Source organism: Melospiza georgiana, chromosome 3 (genome assembly GCF_028018845.1).
Source record: "Melospiza georgiana isolate bMelGeo1 chromosome 3, bMelGeo1.pri, whole genome shotgun sequence".
Lineage (NCBI taxonomy): Eukaryota > Metazoa > Chordata > Aves > Passeriformes > Passerellidae > Melospiza > Melospiza georgiana.
The window spans coordinates 16,998,854-17,023,198 of NC_080432.1; the positions used below are offsets into that span (position 1 = coordinate 16,998,854).

Below are 24,345 nucleotides of genomic sequence, written 5' to 3' on the forward strand. Positions count from 1 at the left end.
GGCGGCCATCTTGGATTTAAAGGGGCTGCGCCGCTGCGAGGGCGGGTGGTGCCGGCCGCGGGTCTCGCCCCGCCCCCGCCGGGACCGGGACAGCGACCGGGATCGCCATCGAGGTCTTGCGCCCAGCAGGTTGGACTGGCGGGGTTACGGGGGCTCGGTCGCTCGCCTCGGCGGCCCTGGCGTGGGGAGGACACGCGGAGCCCGGCGGCGCAGGCCGGAGCGGGGGCGGCCTTCCCGGGGCGACGCTCCCCGCCAGCCGCGGGGGGGCGGTGGGACCCTCGCGGGGCGCGGGGGAGGCCCCTGAGCTGGGGCTGGGGCTGGGGCTGGCGTGGCTCGGGGACCGTCCCAGCGAGCCCCGGCCGTTGGGGCAGCGGAGCGAGCGGGGGCGAGGGCAGCGTTGGGGCCGTGCCTGCCGTAACGCTGCGGGTCGGCGCTAAGGGCGCTGCCGGCGCTGCGGACTTTGGAGCCGGCGAGGCGCGCCCTGCGGGATCAACCCCTTCAGCACCGGGGGAGCCGTGCCGTGCCCGCTGTGCCCGGGCAGCTCCCGGTACGCAGGCTCGGTGCGCCCGGCCTCCCCGCGGGCAGGGCCGAGTGCCACGCAGGGACGGCCGGCGGAGGCCGGGAGCCCCGAGGGAAGAGCGGAGTGTGTGCATGGCAACTGTGGGTCAGCCCGAAAACCCGGCCGTGGCTGTTTCCAGGGTGCTGTGGGCACAGTCTGCGGGATTCACTGCTCTATAATTAGTCTGTGTCTTCATTGCCGGGAATGGCTTTCAGTGTAACACAAATAATGTATGTTTGCGCTTCTGCTGTGTAACTTATGTGATATGTAAGCGTGCCATGGCTCTATGTACCCACAGAGCCAGCCAGATTTGCCCTCCAGAGCTTGGGAATGGAGGACAACAAGGTGCTTTAGGAAAGAAGTATGTGTTGTGAGATGAGGCAAGAGAGAACCTGTGTGTCAACAGCGCTAGGCTGGGCTGTGTTTCTTCTGGGACACCTGAAGCCCTTTCCCTTCTGAGGGAATCCGTGGGGAGGAACAGGAGCACCAGTGCAGTCCTGGTTCAGGCAGGTGTAGGTAGCTGGGGACATAGTAGGGAGCACCATGACAATTGCGTGTTACCGTGCATGGGATGGCTGTAGCAACAATCCAAGCTGGATCATGTGTCGTTGTCCTCTCTTTGAGAAGAGCAGCCAGAGACTGAACAAGTGCTTTCTGGCAGTACCCGGCCTAGCCTCACACTGCGGGCTTCCCAGATCCTTCCCAGCCTTCCCCGATCTCCTGGATGTGGCCATTGCTGTGGGCACGGCGATAGCAGCTGGAGGGCTCTCTGCAGCTACCCCAGCTTGGCTTTGGGGGCTGGCGTGGGGTCAGCAGTGGGGACGCGGGCGAGGGTGGTACCCAACAGGATGTAAAACCTTCTGCCCCAGGATGGACGGTGGGATGGAGCAGGGCTTTGGCGGGCTGAGCAGGAGCCCGGTGGTGCCCGGTGCTGCTCGGGCAGCGGGGGTCGGCCCTGCTGCTGGGCGCTCCCGTGGATCCCTGAGGAGGGAGCCGTGGGCTTGGCGTGCGTGGCGCTCTCTGCGCTCCCCGGAGAGCGTCCGAGCGTCCTGTTCGCGGAGCGTGTCCGCATCGCTCCCCTCCCCCTGCCGCAGTGTGGCTGGCTGCCGAGCGCCGGTGCCGCGCCGCCGCTCGCTCCCGGGGCGCACGGAGCCGCGCAGCGCCGCGGCCGCCGCTCCTCCGCCGCCTCCGCGAGCACCGGCGCTGGACAAGCCGCTGCAGGCAGCCAGGTACCGCTCCTGTGCGCCGCGGGGCGGGGGACATTCCCGTGCGGTGACTGAGACGGGCAGGGTGCCCGGCCGTCCTGGAACAAAGGACCGCTTTGATGCGCAGTTTCGGGCAGAGCTGGTGAAAACTTTTTTTTTTTGCCTTGTGAAGGTTTTACGTAGCCAGGTGGGCGCGGGATTTCTCTGTGGTGGTTCTGAGGGGTGAAGGGGTTTCTCCGGCTTGTTTGTTTCAAGGATACGCAGCGGGCGTGCCTCCTGCTGCCAGACAAAGCCGGAGAAACGATGACGGAGGCAGGTCATACAGCAGTAGCTCTCAAAGAGCCTTGTTTCGCCCCAAACCGTATTTTCATTAATTAACTGCTTCCTAAGCCTTTCCGAAGTGGAGGTGCACCCTACCGAAGGTGGTGGGCTGGGGGAATCGCGGGTGAGCTTCTGTGAAGGAGAGGATGCGCCTGGGAGGAGGTGTCTGAGGAAGAGCTGGGGGATGGTGCTGCGGTAGAATGCTGTGGCCAGGCAGCCGGGAGAAATCTGCACAATGGTGGGAGGCAGCAGCACATTACCGGGAACAGCAGGCTTCCCTGCGCCTTGCATAGCTGGCATCTGGCGCTCTGCTGCAGTTCCATGCTCGGCTCTCCTCTAGTGCCCTTGGTCTCCTCTCTGCCGTGCCGCCTTGGAGATGTGGAAAACACCCAGCCCTGCCTGTGCCTGTGGGGAAAGAGGGTGGTGTTCAGGTCAAAGATCTGGCCAGCTCAGATACAGGGTAAATAAACATGGCTGTGCTTTGCTGTAATTGGCAGAAGGAGCAGGAAGCATGTGTTCTCTCATCTGCTGTTTTGGGGGAATGTCCAGGTTGAAACAACGGCATTAACCCCAAATACCAAAATGGCTCTTGGGGTACAAAGGACACGGGCAAGATACTGACCTTGGCAGAGTTGCTGGGTAAATGCTTAATTTGCTAGGAAAGAGCCACATAGCTCCTCAAAGAGCAAAGAGCTTGAGCCAGAGATAGAACAGATCCTCTGCTTGTTTTGCAGGTAGGGGTTTGTCCCTGTGACTTTGCCCGCCTTGCTGTGGTGGACAAAAGCTGTTTGCTTCTGATAAAAGTAGCGCAGTCTTGCAGCCTGCCATCAGCTGCAGGTCTTTGCAGGTGCCCCAGGTACAGCATGGAGGGAGTGTGGGCACAGCAGAGCCCTCCAGGGCACACAGAGTGGCTCCAGAGCTCCTGCTGGTCCCATCTGCATCCTGGTTATATCCTGTACCCGGCTCAGGCACATCCAGTGCAGAGCCCTCACATTAGACAGATGCCTGCAAAGGCACTGGCTCCTGGGAATTACTCTGCCTGCTTTAATACTGCTTCATGCTGTCAGGGCAAGGTAATGGCTCTGGCTCTGTTTTTTATAGTGCAAGACTCCCAATCAGATTCTGAAGCTGGGGAGAGATGCTTGCCCTGGCTCTGTTCCAGCTGCTTAGCTCTTGTCTCTCCACCAGCCTGGAAATGTGTTTTAATGGTGTTTCGCTGTAGTCCCAGGCGCAGCAGATGCAGAGTGGATTTGGTGAGCTGCTGCAGACATGAACAAGTTTAAAAACAAGGTCTTATCAGCTGATCTGGAGGTGCCAGCATAAGCTTGCTGGTGGGAGTGGTGATGGCTGCTGTTCTCATTCCAATGGCCTGCTGGAAAGGGCAGGTTTGCCCAGCCAGCTGGGGTTGTAAAAAATACGATGTACAACCAGAGCAAAATAGTTAGGGCAAAAATTTCTGTTATTTTTTTTTTTTGTTTGGTTGGTTGGTTTTGCTGTTGTTGTTGGGGTTTTTAAACCCTTGTTGATTTCCAATATCTGTATTCTTTGGTGGTAACAAATGGAGTGAAGCCTTTCTGGTCTTGAAAGGAATGAATGATCTGATACAAAGCCAACCAGACTACCTGTTCTGTCTTCCTCAGAGTACATATCCATTCTGGAATTGGATGATGCTTTGATAATTGCTTGCTCTGGTCAATCAGAACAAACACCAATACCCTTTGCCTTGTCCATTTCCAGCTGTGGGCTGGGAGGTGAGAAGGGTATGAGAAGCTCCCTTGTTCTTTCTGTAGTGGAGTCACTGCAGCCAAGTCCTTGTAAAGCCACCTTATCACCACCTTGCCCTGGGTTTCAGGAAGATTATGTGATGTTGTGTGTTTCATTAGAGATTGTGGGTGGTAGGGAGCTGAAGCTTCTGGGACAGAGAGGAGTGTTGGGAGGCTCCCTTCAAGCTCTTTCCCTTCGGCTCCTGTCTCCTTGGGATTTGAGCTGCAGATCCAGTTCCTCAGTCCTCATCCCCTGGGCCTCTTGCAGCCTGCTGGTTAGCACAGACATTCCCAGCACAAGCCTTCCAGTATCTAGGGAAAAACCCCAGAGCTGGCATGTGCCAGCTGCTGGAAGAAGCAATCCTGGCCATGATCCCTGGACAGACAGGGATCAAGGCACATCACCAGCACAGTCACCTTGTACAGTGTTATACTCTGAGGGTTGGGGAAACTGGTTGGGTGAAGTCTTTCTGGGCTTGGAGACCGACTTCAAAGCCATGTGAGGAGATGTCTGGGTGCCAAGGAGAGCCCTGGTTTTGGGGCATAGGGGAATGTGAGTAAGACCACTTCTTGCCTTCACTGCCTGCTGTGCTGTTGTGAGTGGATTGCTTTGGGAATCCAAAAATCCCTGTGGGACATTGCTGGAAGGAAGCAGGCACTGCATTCCCTTTCTCTGGGCCTTGGGTCAGTTTCTAGTGCTGTGGTGCCTCGCTCCTTTTTCCTGAAGAGGAGTTCACTAAAGGCAAATGCACTGAGTTTATCTCAGGAATTCAGATGAAGAATTTTTTTCCTTACTTTTTTTTTTTTTTCTCCCACAAGAGGATGGTGAAGTTGTGGTACAGGGCTCTGAAGAGTTTGTGGGATCTCTGTTTTGGGAGGTGATCCTTTAGTTAGACACAGATACCTGCTTTGGGTGGCGGAATGGACCAAAGACCTCTAAGCATTCATTCTAGTTAATACTCTTCAAGTAATACTCAAGGCAGCCTCTTACTGAGGGAAAAGTTACAGCACAAGAGTCCCTCTATAGTGCTTGAAGTCATCAGTGTGTTGGTTTAACTTTAGACTGTCTGCAGGGCAGGAAAGGTCTGAGCTGGAACCTGGCATTGGGAAAGAACTTTGGATGGAAGATGGGACTCTAGGTGTCCCCTTTTTTGGCAGTAGGATGTAGAAACTTATGGGACCACTGGTGGCAGAGAGCATTGTGGGCATTTGAATTTGAGTGACATCTTTTGACTTTACAATTGCAGCTCAGAGATACGGTGGGTGTGACCTCCCAGGGTGCTGACTCCTGACTGATGTCCTCTTTGTGTGTTCTTAGTGGCTCTAGGGGAGCATCTGGGCATTTCTGGCAACAGTAACAAGCATCACAGAGCACCATTCCTGCTCTGTGCCTCAGCATTTCCTGTTTGCCGGGATTAGAGCAGCTCTGGAAATACCAGCTTGGATGTGGAGCTCAGCAGCCCTGCTTTGTCCCTTTTCCCCAGGTGGCCTGGGGTGGTGACCCTGGGCACAGTGGCTCTTCTGGCAGTGGTGTGGCAATGTGCAGTGTTCCTGGCAGTGTCACTGTGTCCTGGCTGTGCAGTGGAAGCCACAGAGGCTCTGCACAGCTGACTGTAATCTCCTGCAATCTGTTTGCCTTCTGACACTGGTATCCAAATAAGAAAATTTGTGCTCATCACACAGACTCTCTGATGGCTGCAGCTTTGTCACTCTGTTTGCTTTTTAGTGCTTTTATTTTCAGCATCCAAAGTATTAGGTCTAGATTTTGTTGCAGGGTCTCTTAGGGTGAAGCCTCGCTCTCTTATTTGCAGTCTCATTTCTGGCTTCATTGGTGGTCACCCAGTCATCCAGAGACCCTTTGTTGCTCAACAGTAATGAGCTGGCAGAGGTCCAAGGAAAGACAAACAAACCAAAAAACCCTCCCTGCTTTTATCAAGTTGTTTTGCGTCCCAAATGTATAACCTTGCTGTTTCTCCAGGTAGCAAATCATGGCTCACAGGAGGAGACTGGGACAATTATGATGAAGCAAGAGAAAGCATTTCTAAATGGAAACCATTGCTATCTATCTCCCAAGTGTGGTCACTTGTTCTTGCTGTGGGTCAGACTTACTCTTTTCCACAGGGAGCTTTTTTCCAGAACCCAGCTGTCTCTCTGCAACTACCTTACATCACTTAAATATCCTTGGATCACCTTCTCTTACGGAAGAATTTGCTGCTGAAAATTTTGCTGAAAATCTGTTTCACTTCTTCACAGAAAGTGCTGGCAGACCATCTGCAGTTTGAAGGATGCTGCAGTTATTGCCTTGTGCGTGCAGGGAGGCAGTGAACTGCATCAACTAAGTTGTTTGTAGACCTGAGATCTCTGTCCTGTTGTAGCTGACTCCTGATTTCCCCAGTGCTTCTCCTCCCCACTCCAATAGTCTTTTCCAGCATTAGGCATCATAATCTAAGTTTTAAGATTGACTTGGACCCATTTAATCTGGCATCCTTGTAGATGTTGTGGGTTGAAGACAGGAGCAGAGAAGCTTCCAGCTCTTTCCTCTGAAAGGTCTCACACGTGGGAGCAGTTTGGAGAGGCAGAACAACGAGCTGCTGAAATTGCTGATGCTTAGCGATTTCGCAGTTGTGCACTTGAATGCAGGAGGAAGGTTTTAGCTGGCAGGATGTCCTTGCTGATGGATCCCTGGCTGATTGCTGCAGCTGCCACAAAGCTCAGTGCACTCATGTTCCTCCCCTGCCCTCGAAAGGGAGCAGAAGAGGGGAGATGAGCTGGGTGCTGTCGGGAAGGCAGGCTGTTCCTGCAGCTCGCTGTAAATAGGGAAGATGTGCCAACTAGAGCGGAAAGGGGCGGGTGGAGACCTGGGCTGGGACACCTGCAGGTCCACGAGGACTGCAGCAGGATAAACCGGGAACAGGACTCTCCATCTCTCAAGGAGCTCCGTGGAAAAGCATTCTTCCTGTTCCAGTCTGAGCCCCACCCTGCAAAAGGCAAACCATGGTGTGTCCCCTCCTCCCTGCAGAAAAGCTCTGAGTGTTTTCTGCCTGGGTAAAGGGCACTCAGGGCCCCTTACTGAATGGAAGAGTGCGTGTACAGCAGCCTCACCCTGCCTGACCTTGGCACTGGCTGCCATAGCAAGTGTTTCCTCTTTGGAGGGCTGAGCAATGAGACTAGACCTGCCAGCACTAGAAATAAACTCTTTGTGGGGAAATTCCTGCTTTGGAAAGTTAAGTCAGCTCTTGCTGGTGTTGGTTGCTTTTCTTTGCTGTACAAGAGGTAGCAGCATTCAAAGACTTCTCAGCAGTCTCCTCTTTGTTTTTTTTGTTGAGCATCTGTGTGTTCTTAGGTTTTGTAGCCTGTGTCCAGCCTGGACAATCCTCTGTCCACTGCTGAGCATGGAAACACATTGGTACCTAGCAGAGCTGTGTTTCCAGGATGTCACCCTAGGGCAGAAAGGCTGAGGTTGTTACAGATGCTTGCACAGCCTGTGAGAGAAGAAAAGCCTCTATTGGGTTGCCTTGAAGGATCTGAGGAGGTAGTTGCAGTGTAGGATGAGTCTTACATGCTGTGGATCAGGATGCTTTGATTTATTTTTCCTTCTCAGACTGAAATCTGTGCAGTTTCAAAAAAACAACTTGATTGTGATGACTGTGAAAGGCGTGAACATTTCTGCTAGAAGGGCTGAAGAAAGAATGTTGCTGTAGTAGAGATGCTGATGGTTTAACAAACAGCAGTTTCACAGTTGAGGAGTAGTTCTGTGTACTGTGGAATTAATGAGGCTGATTTCTATGGATCTGGGTCTTGTCTCCTGACTCTGTTACCTAGCAAGGTGTGAGGTCTGGTGGCTTTTTATCCTGTGACATGTTCCTCTTCACAATGTGTTTGTATTGCATTTGTTAAAGATGCCAGCAAGATCTCTGTATGGACATAAGTGATGCTGCCCTGAAAGCTGTCAGCATTTCATTTCATACAGCTGGGCCTGTACCCACAGGGACTTGTGCTGCTCAGCTGTGAGAGTTTTAGAGCAGAGTTGTAGTTTTTTGGGTATGAGGCCGTTCCTGGGTATCTTCTTGTGTCCCAGAGAACTGTTTCCCTATTTGCAAGTGAGTCTGGGTGTGTTTCCTTAGAAGCAGGAACCAGTGATGGGGCCATTTAACCCTTTAGCAGTTATTACCTTGGCAGTACCAGCACCCTTTGGGCTGCCAGCCTCTTTTCTCTAGGGCTGGGAATTGTTGCACATTTCTTCCTGAGTTGTGCTCACCTGTAGAAGTCTCCATTAAGCAAAGCTTTCCGTATTGCTTTAGCACTTGATCCCAGAAAAAGAGAAAAAGAATAACCAGGGAAATTGTTGTCTGGAATGGTTAGCTGCCAGTTTCTGAGAATGAGTTTGGAAGATGGGGTATGAGTGGCAACCAACTCTCAGCAAGCCTATTTTTCCTTTTGAAACAGCAGTCTGTGTCCTCTATCTTGACCTTAATGAGGTTTTTCATGCTATTCTTTTCATATCATCTTCTGCAAAGGAAACTGGCATAAGTCATGGTCCAGAGAGACTGTTTTGGTATAAAATGTGCAGGGTTAACTGCGTGTGGAGCATGACAGATACCCCAAAGTGAAATATAGCGTGATGTGTGACTCAGAATTGGTGCTGATGCTGGATCATGAAGTGAATATGAAGTCAGCATTGTGACTTTGGGGGAGGATGACTCAGTTCTTGTTCAGAGGTGTGAACAGAAGCCCAGCCTTCAAGAGACACGAGGTGTTTCTGCCCTGCTGAGGGGTTCAGTGAGGTCTCCTCTGTGTGATGAGGGTTTGTCTCCCCTTCCTGAGGAATGGATGTACATCATGGGAACAGAAAGCAAAGAAGAACTGGGAGGAGAGTTCAGGCCTATAAAACAACTGGAGGAAGAGTGAGGCTAAAGAGGAGGAGATGAGTGGGTTTGATAATGAGATGTGTGTACTTAAAACAACTGTCCCAGTGCTGTTTGTCACCTTCGCTTTAAGTGCTGCAGTGAGGAGCAAGCTGGGCCTCTCTATTGCTCAGGGCCCATTCCCCAGTATCTCCCTGGCACTTGGACAGAGTGCACAGGTGAGAGAAGAGGAGCCTGCCAGAAAGGGCAGCTGTGCTTGCTGTGTTCCTGTGGCTGGGACAGGATTTCTGTTCTCTCAGTAAAGCAGGCTCAAGGCAGCTGCTGAACAAAGAGCTCACACCGTGCAGAGGTGGGTCCAGCAGGAGGTCAAAGGCAGATCTGCTGGCAGCAATTCCTCACCTCCTCCTGTAGCTGCTGGGCAGTTTGCCAGCCTCCTGGCAGCAGGGCCCTGGGCACTCAGGTTGCAGAGGCCTCTGCCAGCTCCAGGGAGCAAGGAGGTGCTGCTGGGCAGGTGCTGCCTGTGCAGGGCATTGCAGGAGGCTGGTTTTGGAGTGACCTGATAGCAAGGTGGGAGGTGGAGTAATGTGAGGAGGCTGCTGGGGTGGCCCAGCTGCTGGGAGAGGCTGGGACTGTGCTAAATAAGGAGTCCTGGAGCAGCCAGGGTCCTGCCTGCCTGCTGTGCCTCTCAGCCTCTGCCTGTTGTGTTTCCCTAGCTCCTGGGCTTTGTGTGCAGGGATCTTGCAGCCACACTGACATTGTAGGTTGTAGTGCTGTGCAAAGGCAGTAGCTGGGCACTTCCCCATTGTATGTCTGGGGGAACAGCACAGGGAAGGAGTCCAGAGTTCTTAGGCCATCCTGAGGAGACCTTGGGGTGGCAGCAGGGTGAATCAAGATGGAAAAGCTGTTGGTGTTTCAAGTCAACACCTGCACAAGGATTGTTAGTGTGACTGTAGCTGTTAGTGTGAGCTTCCCCAGTCAGGCAGTGGTGTGGTGTGCCCTGCTGGTGGCATGTCCCTCAGTGCCCTAGTGGCAGTTCTGTGCTGAGGCTGCAATTCTCAGGATGTACTCTTCTGCTCATATTTTGGTACATTATTTTGGCACAATACCACTGATGCCCTCCTGTCTGAGATGCTCCTCTAGGAGATTTTCCTTTGAGGAAGCAGCAAGCTTTGAGCTGGCACCCCTCCACTTTATGTTCCCTTTCTTCTGCAGTCAGAAGAGGTGCTGAGCTCTGACAGCCTCTCTGCATCAGTGGTCTGTGGGCAGAAGGTGAATAGATTGCAACCCCAGCTGCCAACCACAAATCTCTGCTCTTAAATGGGAGCTAAATTAGTCTTCCCCCTGCTGGGAGCGTGGGGCTGTTGGAGGTCACCGCTGGTTGTCGCCTTTTTGTCTCCTGTCCTCGCAGGCCACCTGCGCTGGTTGCCAGCACTCCCAGCCACAAAAGCAGAAGCCTGACAGCTGCAGGCTGCTAGAGGGAGAGGGGAGGATGAAGGAGAAGGGTTTAGAGTAGGCAATCTGTTAAATGCTGTCGCTGCTTGGAGGAGGTTGCGGTGCTTGTGTCTGAAGCAGCGCTGGGGCACTCAGGTTTTGTCTTGGTCTCTGTGCAGGGCTGCAGGAGTAGGACTATGTCCACCATGGTGTACCCAAGGGAGGAGAAACTGGACAAGCTGAGCCAAGAGGAGATAATTTCCAACACCAAGCTGGTAATGCAAGGGCTGGAAGCACTCAAGAATGAACACAACTCCATCCTGCACAGCTTGCTGGAGACCATCAAGTGCCTGAAGAAGGATGAAGAAGCCAATCTCGTGCATGAGAAATCCAACCTGCTCCGCAAGTCCGTGGAGATGATAGAGCTGGGGCTTGGAGAAGCTCAGGTGAGAGTAGGGGGTGATCCCTGAGGTGTTATCTGGGATAGGCATGTGGCCATTTCCCATAAGCTACAGGGTGGGAAGGGGCTAAGTGTAGAAGGCTAGCATGGGTGTGAGGGAGAGACAAGCCTGTGGTTGTCACTGACTGAGACCCTTCCCAAGGTGATGATGGCATTGTCCAACCATCTGAACGCCGTGGAGTCGGAGAAGCAGAAGCTGCGTGCCCAGGTGCGGAGGCTGTGCCAGGAGAACCAGTGGCTGCGTGATGAGCTTGCCAACACCCAGCAGAAGCTGCAGCGCAGTGAGCAGACCGTGGCTCAGCTGGAGGAGGAGAAGAAACACCTGGAGTTCATGAACCAGCTGAAGAAGTATGATGAGGATGTCTCACCTTCGGTATGCCCCAGTCCTTTTGAGCAGCTGCTTTTGTGGGTCCAGAACATGTTATCACATGATAGCCTTGCCCTGGATTTTGCCCCTTCCCATGCACAGCAATGCCTGTAGCTAAAGGGGGCCTGCATGGGGCAGAGTCTCTGGATGTTGTTTGTGGGGGGTGTTGGTGGCAGAGACAGCAGGAGAAATTGAGTGTGTTGGTGGGCTGCAGAATGGCGAGAGTTTGGCAATTGACTCAGCGCTGGCTGCTGCTGTCTCTGCTGAGAACCAACAGTATTTGTGATTCTCATCCTGTCAGGAGGAGAAGGAGGGTGACTCCACCAAGGACTCTCTGGATGACCTATTCCCCAATGAGGAGGAGGAGCATGGTCCTGGATGTAAGTGTTTGCTCATGCATGGGTGCTGTCTCTGTTTGAGCCTGCTGGGCCAACCGTGCCATGTCTATTTCTGTGCCCACAGTGCCCCACCAGCACAGCAGTGCTGTGGCAGCTGCCCAGCAGGGAGGGTATGAGATTCCTGCACGCCTGCGCACCCTCCACAACCTCGTCATCCAGTACGCCTCCCAGGGACGCTATGAGGTGGCTGTGCCTCTCTGCAAGCAGGCACTGGAGGACCTGGAGAAAACATCAGGCCATGATCACCCTGATGTGGCTACCATGCTCAACATTCTAGCACTAGTGTACAGGTGAGCATGGTGGGAAGGGCAGGATTGGGCCAGGACAGCTTTCTGCATCTCCTGTTTCCCTTTACAGCATATCCTGGGGCTCCCCAAGCTTCCAGGGGTTTGCCTTTCAGAAAGGTTTTGGCCTAGATGGTATTTGGTTTGCCAAACTCGCATATATAACTAGGGACTGACTAAAGCAGGGAGGAGTGAGGAAAGAAAGCACTCTGAAGGCTGGGTCTGTGTGGAAGGAGCACATAGTTCATAGGTGTAATGTCCAAATCCCAAATAACTGGTTGACTTTGCACTGCAGGGATCAGAACAAATACAAAGAAGCAGCACACCTCTTGAATGATGCTCTTTCCATCCGTGAGAAGACTCTAGGCAAAGACCACCCAGCGGTGAGTGTCTCTCTCCTTTTCCTGTCACTTCTTCACCTTTGGGTGCTGCTGGGGCACTGTTCCAGCAGTGTTTTACTGCTTCAGTATTTCCTGCTGGCCGGTTCAGTACAGCCTGTAAGGAGTTGGCTTCTCTTGGATCCTGTGATATAGGCAGGGCAGCCTTCTGTCTCTGGGCCTCCTTCTCTTAAGCAGCAGTACTGCAGGCATGGGGAAATGTGACAGTCCCTGTTACTGTTGCTTGTGCCCCTTGTTTGGTCTGGCTGGAATTTGCTTTGTTTCATGGAGAAGCTTCTGTCTCTGCAGGTGGCAGCGACTTTGAACAATTTGGCTGTTCTGTATGGCAAGAGAGGGAAGTACAAAGAGGCAGAGCCACTGTGCAAGCGAGCCCTGGAGATCCGTGAGAAGGTACGAGCTCTTCCGTGCTCTTTGTCCTTTCAGCTCTCTCTGTGGGCTTTCTCCCATTACCTCAAGGCATGTGGGAGATCCAGGGCCTATCTAGGCTGTTCAGCTGCTCATTCTGCCACCACCTTTCCTGTCTCTCCAGTGTTTGCAGCCCTAGGGAGGCCGCCAGGAGGTAGAAGCTGGAATTTCTCCTCCTCTCCAGACTTTGGCTTTTGTCTGACGTAGGCATGTGCTGGGGGCACTCCAGCATCTATAAACTCCAGTCTTTGTGTCTTCTCTTCTTTTATTCACCCAGGTTCTAGGCAAAGACCATCCTGATGTGGCCAAGCAGCTGAACAACCTAGCCCTGCTGTGCCAGAACCAGGGCAAGTACGATGAGGTGGAGTACTATTACTGCAGGGCCCTGGAGATCTACGAGAGCTGCCTGGGTCCTGATGACCCCAATGTGGCCAAGACCAAGAACAACCTGGTGAGGCACTGGGGAGAGGCCTGGGAGAGGTGCTCAGAGACAGAGCAATAGCTGCAAGAGGTGGGAGAGTTAATCTGTTTCCCAGAGGGGCTGGAGCTGTTTTGTTTTCATTGCAGGCTTCCTGTTACCTGAAGCAAGGCAAATACAAAGATGCAGAGGTGCTGTATAAGGAGATCCTGACCCGTGCTCACGTGAAGGAGTTTGGCTCTGTGGATGGTTTGTACAGCAGAAGCTCTTGGGGCAGGGCAGGGGTTTCCTGGCTCTCAGCCTAGACTTGTCTGGTTCTGCTGTTGCCCACACTGAGGGATGGGATGCTTGCAAGGCCCCTGCTCTGGGCATCCCTTGAGGTGCTGCTGTCCTAGTGTGTTATGCTGTTCCCCCTCTTCTCTCAGGAGTCTCAATCCAGTCTTTTTACAGGGTTGGGTATAGTAAATGGCACAATTATGCTCAAGCATAGGCTGAAGTTTCTCCTGTGCACCTGGCACATGTACTTGTGCTGGGAGGACTCATTCTTTCCTTCCCTTGTTCTTTCCTTCCCTTGTCCTGCCTTTCTTGGGACTCTGAGCCAAGGGAAAAGTTCAAGGGAAGGAGTTCAGGGAGAGTCCTCTTGGGACTCTGGGCCAGGGACTGGGGGGAGGATCTGGAATGTCACTTCCCCCTGATGAGGTGCTAGCTCTGGGGACAGAGTGCTGGGCTGCACAGGAGGCAAACAACAGTGTGGGGTGGTGAATGGACCTGTTTTGCATTCTTCCCCACACAGATGAGCACAAGCCAATCTGGATGCATGCAGAGGAGAGAGAGGAGATGAGCAAGGTGAGTCTGATCCCAGGGGGTTTGATCTTCTCTTACCACAGCCTATCCCTGAACTCCTCCTTCCTGGAGAAGCTGCAATCTGAAGAGCTACCAAGGCCAGGAGGTGTCTGGAGAGGGGGGATACAGCACCGCTGCTCCCTGGGCCAGCAGGGAGGGAAGGTCCATTAGGGACCAGGGGATTTTTCCTTGGGCAGGGCTGTTCAGTCTCTCAGCCATGGCTGCATGCTCTTGCTGCTTTAGTGATTGATCCCTCTTGGGCATGCAGATGATGGAAGATGGCAGATGGCAGAGGGCTGTGCTGCAAGGCTTTGGCACTCTGTTCCAAAGAGCTGCCAGTACCCAGAGCATAACTGGCTTCTAAAGCAGCTCTGAGGCTGCCTAGGGAAAAAATGGAGGTCAAGAAGAAACTGTTGCTGTCACCTTGCTTAGGAAATGGAGCCATATCTGAAAAGGGTCTCTGCACAGGGTGGGCCCTAGCTGGCCTCTGAAAAGGATAGAAGTGGACTGTGCATGCCTTGGGCTAGGCTGAAAGGCAAAGCTGCTGTTGCTCCTGCAGCCCAGGCCCTGCTCTGTGGCCAATAAATGCAGCAGTTGTGTCTTTGCTTTTGCCAAGTGCAAGTCTTCATCTATTTTTTGGCAGGCAGGTGAAGCAGCAGAAGGAAGGGTTCTGATCTAGTCCTCTACCTGCAGTGTGACTCTCCCTTTTTTTTTTTTTTTTGCCCTCAGAGCAGGCCCCAGCCCTCCAGGGTTCAAGCAGCAGTCTGGCAGGCTTGACTTAGTGCCTGATGAGTCCCATCCTGTCAGCCCTAGAAGCAGGGCACTGGCACTGGCAGGTGCTTCCCACAGCATCCTGTGCCTTCCCATTGAACCACCCTGCATGGGCACTGCAGGGCACTGCTCAGCTTTGCACTGCTCTGGTTGCTGTATTGTGAAGGCTCTGCTGCAAAGAATCTGCACTTGCTGCAGCACCATCCTGGAGAAATCCAAGCTGGAGTAGAGACCAAGTTCCCAGTGCCCCCTCTGGGGTTGAGACTCTTCTGGTGGAATCTTTGGAGAGTTTAGGGGTCAAATGTATCAAGCTGTAGTATGAGGCTGTGCTCCTGATGATAATGCAAGCTCTGCCATGGGACAGGAGGCTGGGGGAGTCACAGCTGGAGTGAGAGATTCATTCTACATGTCAGTCTTAGGCAAGGGCTAAACCACTTCCCCTGACTCTGGGGCTCCTCTCCCCAAGGCAGCTGTGTCTGTGCCCCATATCAGAGCAGGGTTGGCACTCCTGTCCAGGCAGCAGCAGTAGTCACAGACCTGCTTGTACTCCTGGCCCAGGAGCTGGGGCTGATGGGCCTTGTGCTGTTTCCATATCTTCTGTTAAAATGTATGAAATTCTTCTGACAGAGCTTGGCTACTTTTGTCCCTCGCCTCTCTTCCCTGGCAGCAGATGGGGGCCAGTTCATGCCATCAGTGGGGCCTTGGGCACAGCTGGCAGCCCTGGCCTCCAAGGCTTTATCTGCCCCAGAGGATTTGGCACCTTGCCTGTTAGGTTCAGACACTTCATTTGTGTATTGTGTTTCCAAAGGCTGGGCTGGTGCAGGGGTGCAGCCTGGGCTCTGAGCCTGGCATTTAGTGATTTAGTGGCAGAGCACAGGCCAGAGGAGCGCAGTAGGTGTGGGACTAACAGCTCTCTTCTCTCCTCACCCTGCAGAGCAAGCACAGAGACAGCGCTCCCTATGCCGAGTATGGTGGCTGGTACAAGGCCTGTAAGGTTAGCAGGTAAGAGCTGCTTTGTGGGCAGCTGTGGACTCTGGGGGGTGACCCCAGGGCTCCTGCTCACCTCCCTGTGTTACCACAGCCCAACTGTGAACACCACTCTGAGGAACCTGGGTGCGCTGTACCGGCGCCAGGGCAAGCTGGAGGCGGCCGAGACCTTGGAGGAGTGCGCGGTTCGCTCCCGGCGACAGGTAACCCCAAGGGACCTGCCCTGCTCTGGGGGCTGGCAGGGCTGGGGTGGCACCTTGGGGCACTGCCTTTGGTGGGGTGTGGTGAGGGACTCTCCTGGGCCTCTCTGATGTTCTTGGTTTGCGTTGCTGTGACACCAGAGGGCCTCGGTGGTCGGGGATGCATTTGTGCAGAAATCCCCATGTGTGTGGGTGTGTGGGGTGGTGCGTGTGTGCGTGGATGGAGCAGATGTCCATGTGGGGGAAGGCATGGCTCACTGAGTGCAGAAATACTGCAGTGGGGTTAAGGCAGGTTCCTGGGCTTTGTCAGCTACTGGGGAGAGCTGCACTTACTGGGATGTTTTCTTCATACTAATTTTTTTATGTCCAGAGGCAAAAAATACCTAGAATTTCTTAGAGTACCTCTTGCCTTAAACTCCTCTCAGTCATCAAATAATAAAGCAGGAGCTGTAAGCACCTAGCACAAAAGACTGAAGGACAGCTGAATCCTTCACACTTCAAAAGGAGAAGGAAAGAAGCTGTCACCTTTGGGGTAGCAAGCCCTTGTTCCACAGGGTTGGTTATGGCCTTGTGAGGACTCACTGAGCTGGGAGTTCAAACAGAAACTGCTAAGTGCAGGATGGCATTTGGCTCCATCCTGGTTGTGCTGGGCAGTTTTGGCTGCGATAGGGCAGTGGCCAAGAGAGGGAACAGGAACCAAGCACAGTGGATCTCCAGAGGGAAGGAACATGTAAAGACAAACCACCATTCTTCCTTAACCTTTCCTACTTGCAGGGCATTGACCCAATCAACCAGACGAAGGTGGTGGAGATCCTGAAGGAGGGGGATGGCACAGAGAGACATCGGAGCCTGGGGGGCAGTGTCAAGTACGAGAATGCCACAGACGGTAGCGAGGAAGTGAGTATGGGCGTGGAATGGAGCGGGGTAAGTACAAGACACCATCAAGAACGGCCTCAGCCGGCTGCCAGAGGGCAGGGACAGCCTGGCTGAGGGCTGTCCCCGCGTGGCCTGTCGTGGCATCCTTGTCTGCCTCCATTCATTCCCTGCACATTTCCTTCCCCTCTCTTGGCATGAGCCAGCCGGCCCGCAGAGGTGCGTGTCTGGGTCTGGCTTCTAGTGTACAGAGCAGGTATTGCCAGCTGAGGGCTCCTGCTTCCAGGGAGCTGCCAGGCCCTGCAGTGCACAGCATGAACTGGCCCTGGTCTGCCCTTAATCTTAGGCTTGTAACCTTATTAACATCTCTCCCTGCTGCTCCCCTCTGGAGGCCCTGGCTGAGAGCATCAGCCCCATCTCGGGCTCACCCAGCCTGTGAGAGCCATGTGGCTGTCTGTCCTGCACTGTGCCACTGACAATGCTGAGCCTGGGCAGGGTTGTGTGTGTGTGTGTGATGTGCCTGGCGTGTCTGTGACTCACTGACTGACTGACTGACTGACTGCAGGGCACAGGAGTAGTCTGTAGCCAGCATCTTTGCTGTCCCCCTCTCCTGGTCTCATGCCCTAGGCAGGTTCTGGCCAAGCAGAGGGGACAAAAGGCAGGTCTTTGCAGGATGGCAAGCTGGGCTGACCAGTGGAGGCAAGAGACTGGTGTTAGCTGAGGCACAGACAGGTCAACCTGAACCTCTCTAGGCTTGCTCTGAGGCTGAAGGTGACTTTGGTCATTAGCACTGAGTTTGGAGGAAGGTAGTGATCTAGAGCTGGGACAGATGCCTTTTGTCTCCTGCAAGCAGGAGGGTGGAGAAGAGGCAACAAGTGAGCATGGTGCTGGTGGGTGCTTGGTTCAAGGGCTGCTAGAGCTGTTAGTGCTTACACTCCTTCTGCAAACTCTGGGAGCACAGAGCAGCTGGGGTTGTTGCAGCCTGGCACAGGGAAGGCACTGAGCACACAGAGTCCTTTGCTGCCCCCTCACATCTGCTGTCACTAACCCTTCCCCACCTGGCTCTGCTCTATCCCCACCTGCATGAGCTCCCTCCCTTCCTCTTCTTTCTTCTTCCCTGTTGCCATGACAGCCCTTCAGCACCCAAAGCCTGAAGCCTGCTGGCTCTCTTGATTGTGGATTGTACACAGGAGGTGGCTGAAGGGGATCTGGAAAACAGACCTTCAAGTGGACCCAGCAGCTTTACCAGATGCAAGGCTGTCCTTTGCCCCAGGTCTTAGCTCTGGCAAGGCATCAACTCCAGGCCCCTGCACTCATTAGTAAGGGGGCTAGACAAGCACAGAGGGAGGGCTGCAGGTTTGGACTAGAATCACCTGGTCCCTATGCTGGCTGGTGTCTTTCTGCAGCTCCTGCTGGCTGTACTTGGTGCTGGGTGACCTCTTTGCACTGGTGATGATCTGGGAGACCTTCCTGACAGCCTCTGAGCTGATCATCCTAAGGCAAGAGGCAGTGCCACCCTCTGCCACAGCCAGTCCCAGGGAATAGTCCCTGCTCATATGACCCTTCCCTGGGGGTCTTAGCAGAGCTTCCCTGACCCAGACAGCTGTAAATAGAGGATTGGAGGGCTAGCCCAGCACCCTGGGGGACACAGCTGCTGCCACATGATTCCTTTTGCAGCCTGCTGCACACGTAGCCAGCCTTCTCTTCTGAACCAGCAGCCCTGCACTGTACAGAAGCTCCTGCAAAAGGAGTCTGAGGCAGCTCCTGCTGCTCCTGTCTGTCATGGCCTATTGTTTTCTGGGTTGGTCCAGAGCCCTCAGAAGTGCTGCCTTAAAGCAGCCTGTGCTGCAGGCAGGGCTGTGGGAGCCCCCAGGGTGCCCTGTGCCCCTAGGCAGCTCTGGAAGCACCCCAGGGCCTGGATCAGCTGCTGCTGCCCAGGTAACTGGGATGTGAGAGCAGGGGGATGGCACCAGCCCCGTGCTGCAGAGGCCCAGGAGCAGGAGCCCCAGGCTGTTCCTCCCTGAGCTCAGCTGTTCCTGCCAGCCCAGTAAGCCCACTAGCAGAGCAGTGAGGCTGCAGTTTCAGCCTCACAATACTCTCCCCCTGCCCACATGTGGCCTGTGGTCTCTGCATGCAGCCTGGGCCTTGTCCCACCTGCTCCCTATAGGTGACCTACAACCTCACAGCCTTGTGAATTGTGTCTCTCTCCTCTCTGTGCACTAGGCTTAAATGCCTGCCGAGACTCCCTCTTTCCCCTCCACCGCAGTCACCTGGATGTTTGTGTTGTATCCTCCGACTTTTCCTCCACACCATCCCTCCTTCCTCGGCGAGAGCTCCTGGCGCGCGAGGGCACCGCGACGCCTGCCGAGGAGCCCCTGGCCCAGCTCCACCCCGGGGCCAGCAAGAGCAGGAAGAAGCTGCGAGGAGCTGCCAGCTCCCCCAGGCCAGGGTGACGGCCCACCAATGTCCCCTCGCGTGTCCCCAGCCCTGGCCTGCCCTTGCACAGCCCTGCGGGGCGTTGTCGTCACTCCAGGCTTCACTCCGTTGTCACTATTCATGCTCAGCCCTCCTTGCTTGTTGCCTCCATCTCTACAGAGGCTCGAAGATGGAGGGCTGTTGTGGGACAGTGAGGCCTGGCCTAGGCAGGGCTGTCATGTGCCCATGTGCTTTCCTCCCTGTAGGCTTAGCTGATGTTAGTGCCTTGTAGCAAACCTGTGCTGGTTCCCAGTGAGATGGGCTCTTCCTGCAGTCCCCATCCTGCTGCCCTCCTCCCTGCTGAGCTCTGTACCCAGGAGCAGTGTGTGGGTCTCTCTGCAGGGCAGCCCATAGAGCTACTGTGCATCCAAGATGAGGCTGGGGGCAACAGCCAAGGATTATGTACAGGAACTGGCCAGCACAAGCTTGTCTGGCTGCACCTTCCTGACTGGGTGCTATAGCCAGGTTCCTCATCTGGCATTAAGGGCTGAATCAACCCCCCATTGCTACAGGGCTCTCAGGTGTGGTGGTGGGAGAAGTGGGAGTGAAGTTGTTTGCTGTTCCTTGAAAGCAGAGGAGGGGCAGGAGGAAAGGAGAGTTTTTTTGCAAGGGACAGACCCCAGACTGTTAGAGGTGGCTGAGATTGGGAATGGCCTGGATGGGGGCAGAGTGGTTGGGGGAAAAAGAAGGTGCAAAGATGGATGTGAGGATGTGAATGTGAGGGCTAGGCTGGAGGTGCTCTGAGCAGGTGGGAGCAGATGGGATGGCTGCAGGGAGGTTGTTGCAGGAGTAGGGGCTGGGTTGCTCACAGGTCTGTGGGACTGACTGCAGTGTGGCTGTCCCTAGCCAAGGGGTGGGAAATGTGTAACCCTGGTACCAATAGGGTCACCATGCTGACCCTGAGGGGGTGTGGGGGTGGCCTCTGATGGCTTCAGACCTTCACAGGGTCTGCTGCTGTTAGTCATTACTGGGGTACAGAATGTGTTCCAGGGCCAGACCTCCTCTGCCTTGGGTCTCACATCCTTGAGTGTACACTCTCATCCCACCTCCTATAGGAAGGGAACCTCCCTGGCTCTCCTATTTTAGAAGAAAGCTGGGGAGGCTGTAGGCAGCAGGATAGAGCCCAGGGGCCAGCACAGGACTCCTTATTTATTTAGCTAGATCCCTTTTTTATGCTAGTCATCTGGCAGGTTGTGATACTAAATGTGCTTGTGTCTGTCTGGGCCTGGCTTTCCTGTGGTGGTGCAGAGGCCTTGGGGTGCATGCATGCTGCTCCCCTGGAGTTTGTGCTTACTGAAAGGAAGCTTGTCCTCAGGACATGGGCTGTGGAGCCCAGGGCTGAGTGCTGCAGGCCTGTCCTCTCTGCTGTCCCAGTGCTGCTCCAGGCTTCTGGAGAGCAGGGAGTTCCCAGTGCAGGGTGTGTTTGGACCTCAGGGCCATCTGCCCCTGTGCTTTGCCATGTCCTGGACCTGGTGCTGTAACGACCATACCTCTAATTAAAGGTAGACTGACCCAAATTGCTGCCCTGTGCTTCTTTCCATGCTCTGTAGGCCAGCGTCGGTCAGCCTGGGGTGGTGGGTGCAAATGCTGCTGGAGCAGGTCTGGGGGTGCTTGGTGTCTGTCTGTCTGTCCAGGGGCATGTGCTGCCCCCAGGGCTCCCCTCCCAGGCTGAGCATTGGAGGTGAAGGACCCAGCTCCACTGTGCCTTTTCCCTGTCCTCCAAATTGGAGTTGCTGCTAACCTCAGCTCTGTAACCATGTGTGGCAGGGCTGCCCTGGGGCATCTGAGCTTGGACCTTCCCCAAGAGGCATTTCTGTGTAGCCAAAGAAATACCCCATTGTGTCCCTCAGTGCTGAGCTCTACATGCTGCCAAATTCTGCCCAAGTCCTCTGCCTCCATGCATTAGGCAGGGTTGGAGCATGCAGTGGGGAGAGGAGCTCAGTGGTGGAGCTGCTTGGGTTTTTTTTGAATGCTCTCATCCTGGTGGGTGCAGTGGGGTGGGGGCTCTGCGGCAAACCAAACCCATAAATGTTCTGGGTTAAAAATAACCCGTCAGAAAAGGGAGTGGGGGGAGAGGAGAGGCTATTTTTAACCCAGCATGCAGCAGCATTTGGTTCTGGTGTTGGTCTGCAGTCAGTCTGCATCGCTGCAGCTGGGGAAATGTGGCTCCATCCTCCAGCTCTGATACTTCTGATCCTGCTGCCCTTGTACCATGGTCCTGCTCCCCTGTCCCAGCTGTGTTCCCTCTTCCACCCCTGGCTTGTGTGCCCTGGGAAAAGCAACAGTGCTTGGCATAGCAGTACCTTGCAGGGAGAGTGGTGTCCCAGTGTAAGTCTGGTGGGGAGGCAGAAGACACCTCCCCATCTTTGTTAATGCTGCACACTGACATTCAGCTCATCCAAAACCTGCCCGGAGTGCCTCGTGCAGGAATTGAATTGTTTACTTTGCTGCTTTGGGTGCTCTCTGCATTTCTGGTGACTGGGTCCCTTTGCAGCAGCAGCACATGGCTCTCAACTTGGAAAACCCTCAGCCCAATGAGAATGTGAAGAGGTTCAATGCACTTGTTTTATCCAAGAAGGAATGAGAGGAATACCAGGAGAAAAACGCTTGCTGGTAGGAAAAGTCCTGGTCAGTCTAGGGCTGGCTCAGCTTTGGTAATCAGAGCAGGGGAGAGATGGAAAAGCTTTCCCCAAGGGCCACAATCTGATGCTCAGCACAAGGGGGTGACTGGCCTAAGGCAGAGACCCTGTCTACCTGCAGAGCTGCTTGGACAGTGTAATTGCTGCTGCTAGCCTGAGCCACAAGGCATATGGGTCATTTGGAATGCTTCAAAGGGGCTCCCTCACATCTTCCTAAGGAGTAAAAGGGCTTTTGCCATCCCTTCACCTCCTTTTCTTCTGCCCCAGTGTTCCAGGGGCCATTCACAGCAGGTGCAGGGAAGACTGCTGTTACCCAGCCATCAGAGCAAAAGTAATTCCACATCAGCAGTGGTGTCACACCCTTATGTAACAAGCAGGCCAGGCCACAGGGGAAGAGCTTGGCATGATGACATGGTGGCATCCATGTCACATCCATGGTGTGGTGCCATGCTGGCAGCCTGTGGATGCATGTGGAGCAGAGTGCAGGAGGTGGATTGGAGCCTATTAAGGCCTGAGAGCACCTCACTGGGGACTTTTGGAAGCATGTGGGAGGAAGCAGGCTCAGGAACAAGATTTCAGGCTGGTTTTGGTCTTCAGAAAAAGCAGATAGACACAAAAAGACCTCTGCAAAGTGCCACCCCCTGGAGCAGCTAGTGGGGCTGCATGCAGCTAAAGATGGGGGGCCTAGGAGTGGTGGTGCCTGCTTGGCAGCACGGTGCTGGTGCAGCCAAATTAATCCATCCCCAGTGGAGCTGCCTGAATTGCTCCAAAGGCTCAAAGCTCATGGTCTTGGATGTGTTAGGGATGGGACAAGGCTGTGTGTGCAGTGTGAAATGGTTTTGTGTGATGTGAGTGAGCCTGCAGGACCAGGTGTGCATCTGTATGAGTGCTGGACAGAGGAGGAATGGTGATGGTGTGTGAAGAAGGGCAAGGGGAGGGAGAGGATGAGGATGGTCTCCAGCCAGCAGCAAATGAGGAGAGAGTCCTTGAAATGAAATGAAAGCCCCAGCAGCCTGTCCTGGCCTGACAAAAGTATCCCTAATCTTGGGACTCCCAACAGGGCTTGTTGCCTCTTTGGCCACTGGGACCTCCTTGGTAGTTGCTCCTGAGCTGTTGCAGGTGATGGAGCTGTATCATCTTCAAGCAGGACTGTGCAGATGCCAGTGCCATTTGTGCTGGGGGCAAGCCAGCAGCCTGTGTGGGGGTTGAGCTTGCCCTGGGCAGGAGGGACTATCAGGCTGGATGAGGCAGACAATAGCAGCTGACTCCATGGTTACCATGTCCTGTGGAGAACCGGCTGAGGGGAGCCATGTAGTGAGCAGTGAGCCTGATTTGGGCCAGGGCTAATCCCTCAGTGCAAGTGGGCAAGAGGATGCTTGGAGCCAGTTCCAGCCACTCATCAGCATCATCCACAGCCTGATCAGTGCCACTCAGCCATCACCCTGGCTTGTGTCTCTGTGTCCAGGATGGCAGTGGCACTCTCCAGCGCAGCAGCTCCCTGGGAAAAATCCGGGATGTGATACGGAGGAGCAGTGAGATGTTGGTCAAGAAACTGCAGGGCAATGGTCCTCTGGAGCCCAGGAACACCAGGTACGTGCGAGGGTCAGGCTGTGTACAGGGCCCTGTATGCCACCTTGTGTGTCTGGGTCTGACCACTCACAGCACAATCACATCTGCTCTCCTCTGCTTTCTTGCAGCATGAAACGAGCTGCATCCTTAAATTACCTGCACAAGTCTAGTGATGCTTCGTTTGAGGTAAGCACAGTGTGAGTGGTGGCGCTGGTGCAGGGCTGCCCGTGAGGCTGAGGGCTGAGTGGCCAGTGGCACAGGGGTGAGGGGCATGTTAGTGAGCCCCAGGTGCTGTGCCGAGTACCCCGGAGCTTGTAGCCCCTTGTCTGAGGTCAGAGCTCCAAATCCGAAGGTGTTGCTTCCAAGGACCCATCTTCCTCCCCACAAAGCTCAGCCATGGGCTGGGAGCACAGGCAGCAGCTACTGTGTGTGACAGCAGCTCCAGGGCTATCCCGGCTTGCAAGGCAAGGGGTGCGGGAGTTGGGTGGCAGCTTTGGGGCATGGGGGTGCATTGCAGGTACCTCATGGGCACTCTATTTTTTCCAGGGCACCCAAGGCTTCCGTGCGGAGAGCAGAGGCCTGAGCGCCAGCAGCATGGACCTGTCCTCCCACAGCTCCCTGCTCTCCTCCAACTGAGCTGGCTGCTCGCCGCTGGGCACCCTGGCTTCGCGCTGCACGGGGCAGCGCCCGGCACCTCCCCACACCACCTACAATGTTCTCCCCATCACCGGTTCTCGTGCCACCGTCTGCCTGCCCAGCCCGGCCTCCCCGGGGGTCCCTAGCTAGTTCGGGCACCGCAGCCCGCCCGCATGCTCCTCTGCTGCTCACCGGGGCCGCAGCCCTGGTGGCCGCATGCTCGGTACCGGTCACACACACGCTCACCAGGTAGAATCGCCAGCCCGGGGATGGGGGGCTATCCCCCAGGCCGGGGCAGCGGCGGGAGTGCCCCATGCCCCCGGCACGCCGGTTCCCCGCCGGATGATCGCTGTACTTTATTTTATTAAATAAAACCGACCCTAGAAGCGACTGCGGCTCGGCCTGAGGGGGACGGGGCGGGCGGGGCGGGGCGGGCGCCGCCTGCCGGGGGGACAGCGGGACACGGTCCGCCTGGGCG

The 24,345-nt window shown here is 54.8% G+C and overlaps 1 protein-coding gene across 4 annotated transcripts; it reads left to right on the forward strand.

Annotated features, from left to right (window-relative positions):
* The first annotated feature begins 22 nt into the window (after positions 1-22).
* Positions 23-24,257, forward strand: KLC4 (kinesin light chain 4). 4 transcript variants are annotated; one of them, XM_058019581.1, is made up of 16 exons: positions 23-129; positions 10,324-10,590; positions 10,747-10,977; positions 11,273-11,351; positions 11,434-11,659; positions 11,949-12,036; positions 12,340-12,441; positions 12,734-12,907; positions 13,024-13,123; positions 13,668-13,720; positions 15,423-15,490; positions 15,570-15,678; positions 16,450-16,599; positions 23,128-23,252; positions 23,360-23,417; positions 23,778-24,257. In XM_058019581.1, exons 2-16 carry the CDS (start codon positions 10,342-10,344, stop codon positions 23,865-23,867), a joined length of 1,902 nt encoding a protein of 633 aa, XP_057875564.1. In that variant the 5' UTR covers positions 23-129; positions 10,324-10,341; the 3' UTR covers positions 23,868-24,257. The 4 variants fall into 4 exon arrangements, with proteins under 4 accessions (XP_057875564.1, XP_057875562.1, XP_057875563.1 ...); XM_058019579.1 differs by having other exon boundaries at positions 48-129; positions 16,450-16,572; XM_058019582.1 differs by lacking the exon at positions 23-129 and adding an exon at positions 1,703-1,788.
* The last annotated feature ends 88 nt before the right edge of the window (positions 24,258-24,345 follow it).

Coding starts and splice junctions, on each gene's coding strand:
- KLC4 (XM_058019581.1), top strand. CDS start 10,342: ATGTCCACCATGGTGTACCCAAGGGAGGAGAAACTGGACAAGCTGAGC. Junction 11,660..11,948: donor ATTCTAGCACTAGTGTACAG/GTGAGCATGGTG, acceptor TTTGCACTGCAG/GGATCAGAACAAATACAAAG. Junction 13,124..13,667: donor GGAGTTTGGCTCTGTGGATG/GTTTGTACAGCA, acceptor TTCCCCACACAG/ATGAGCACAAGCCAATCTGG.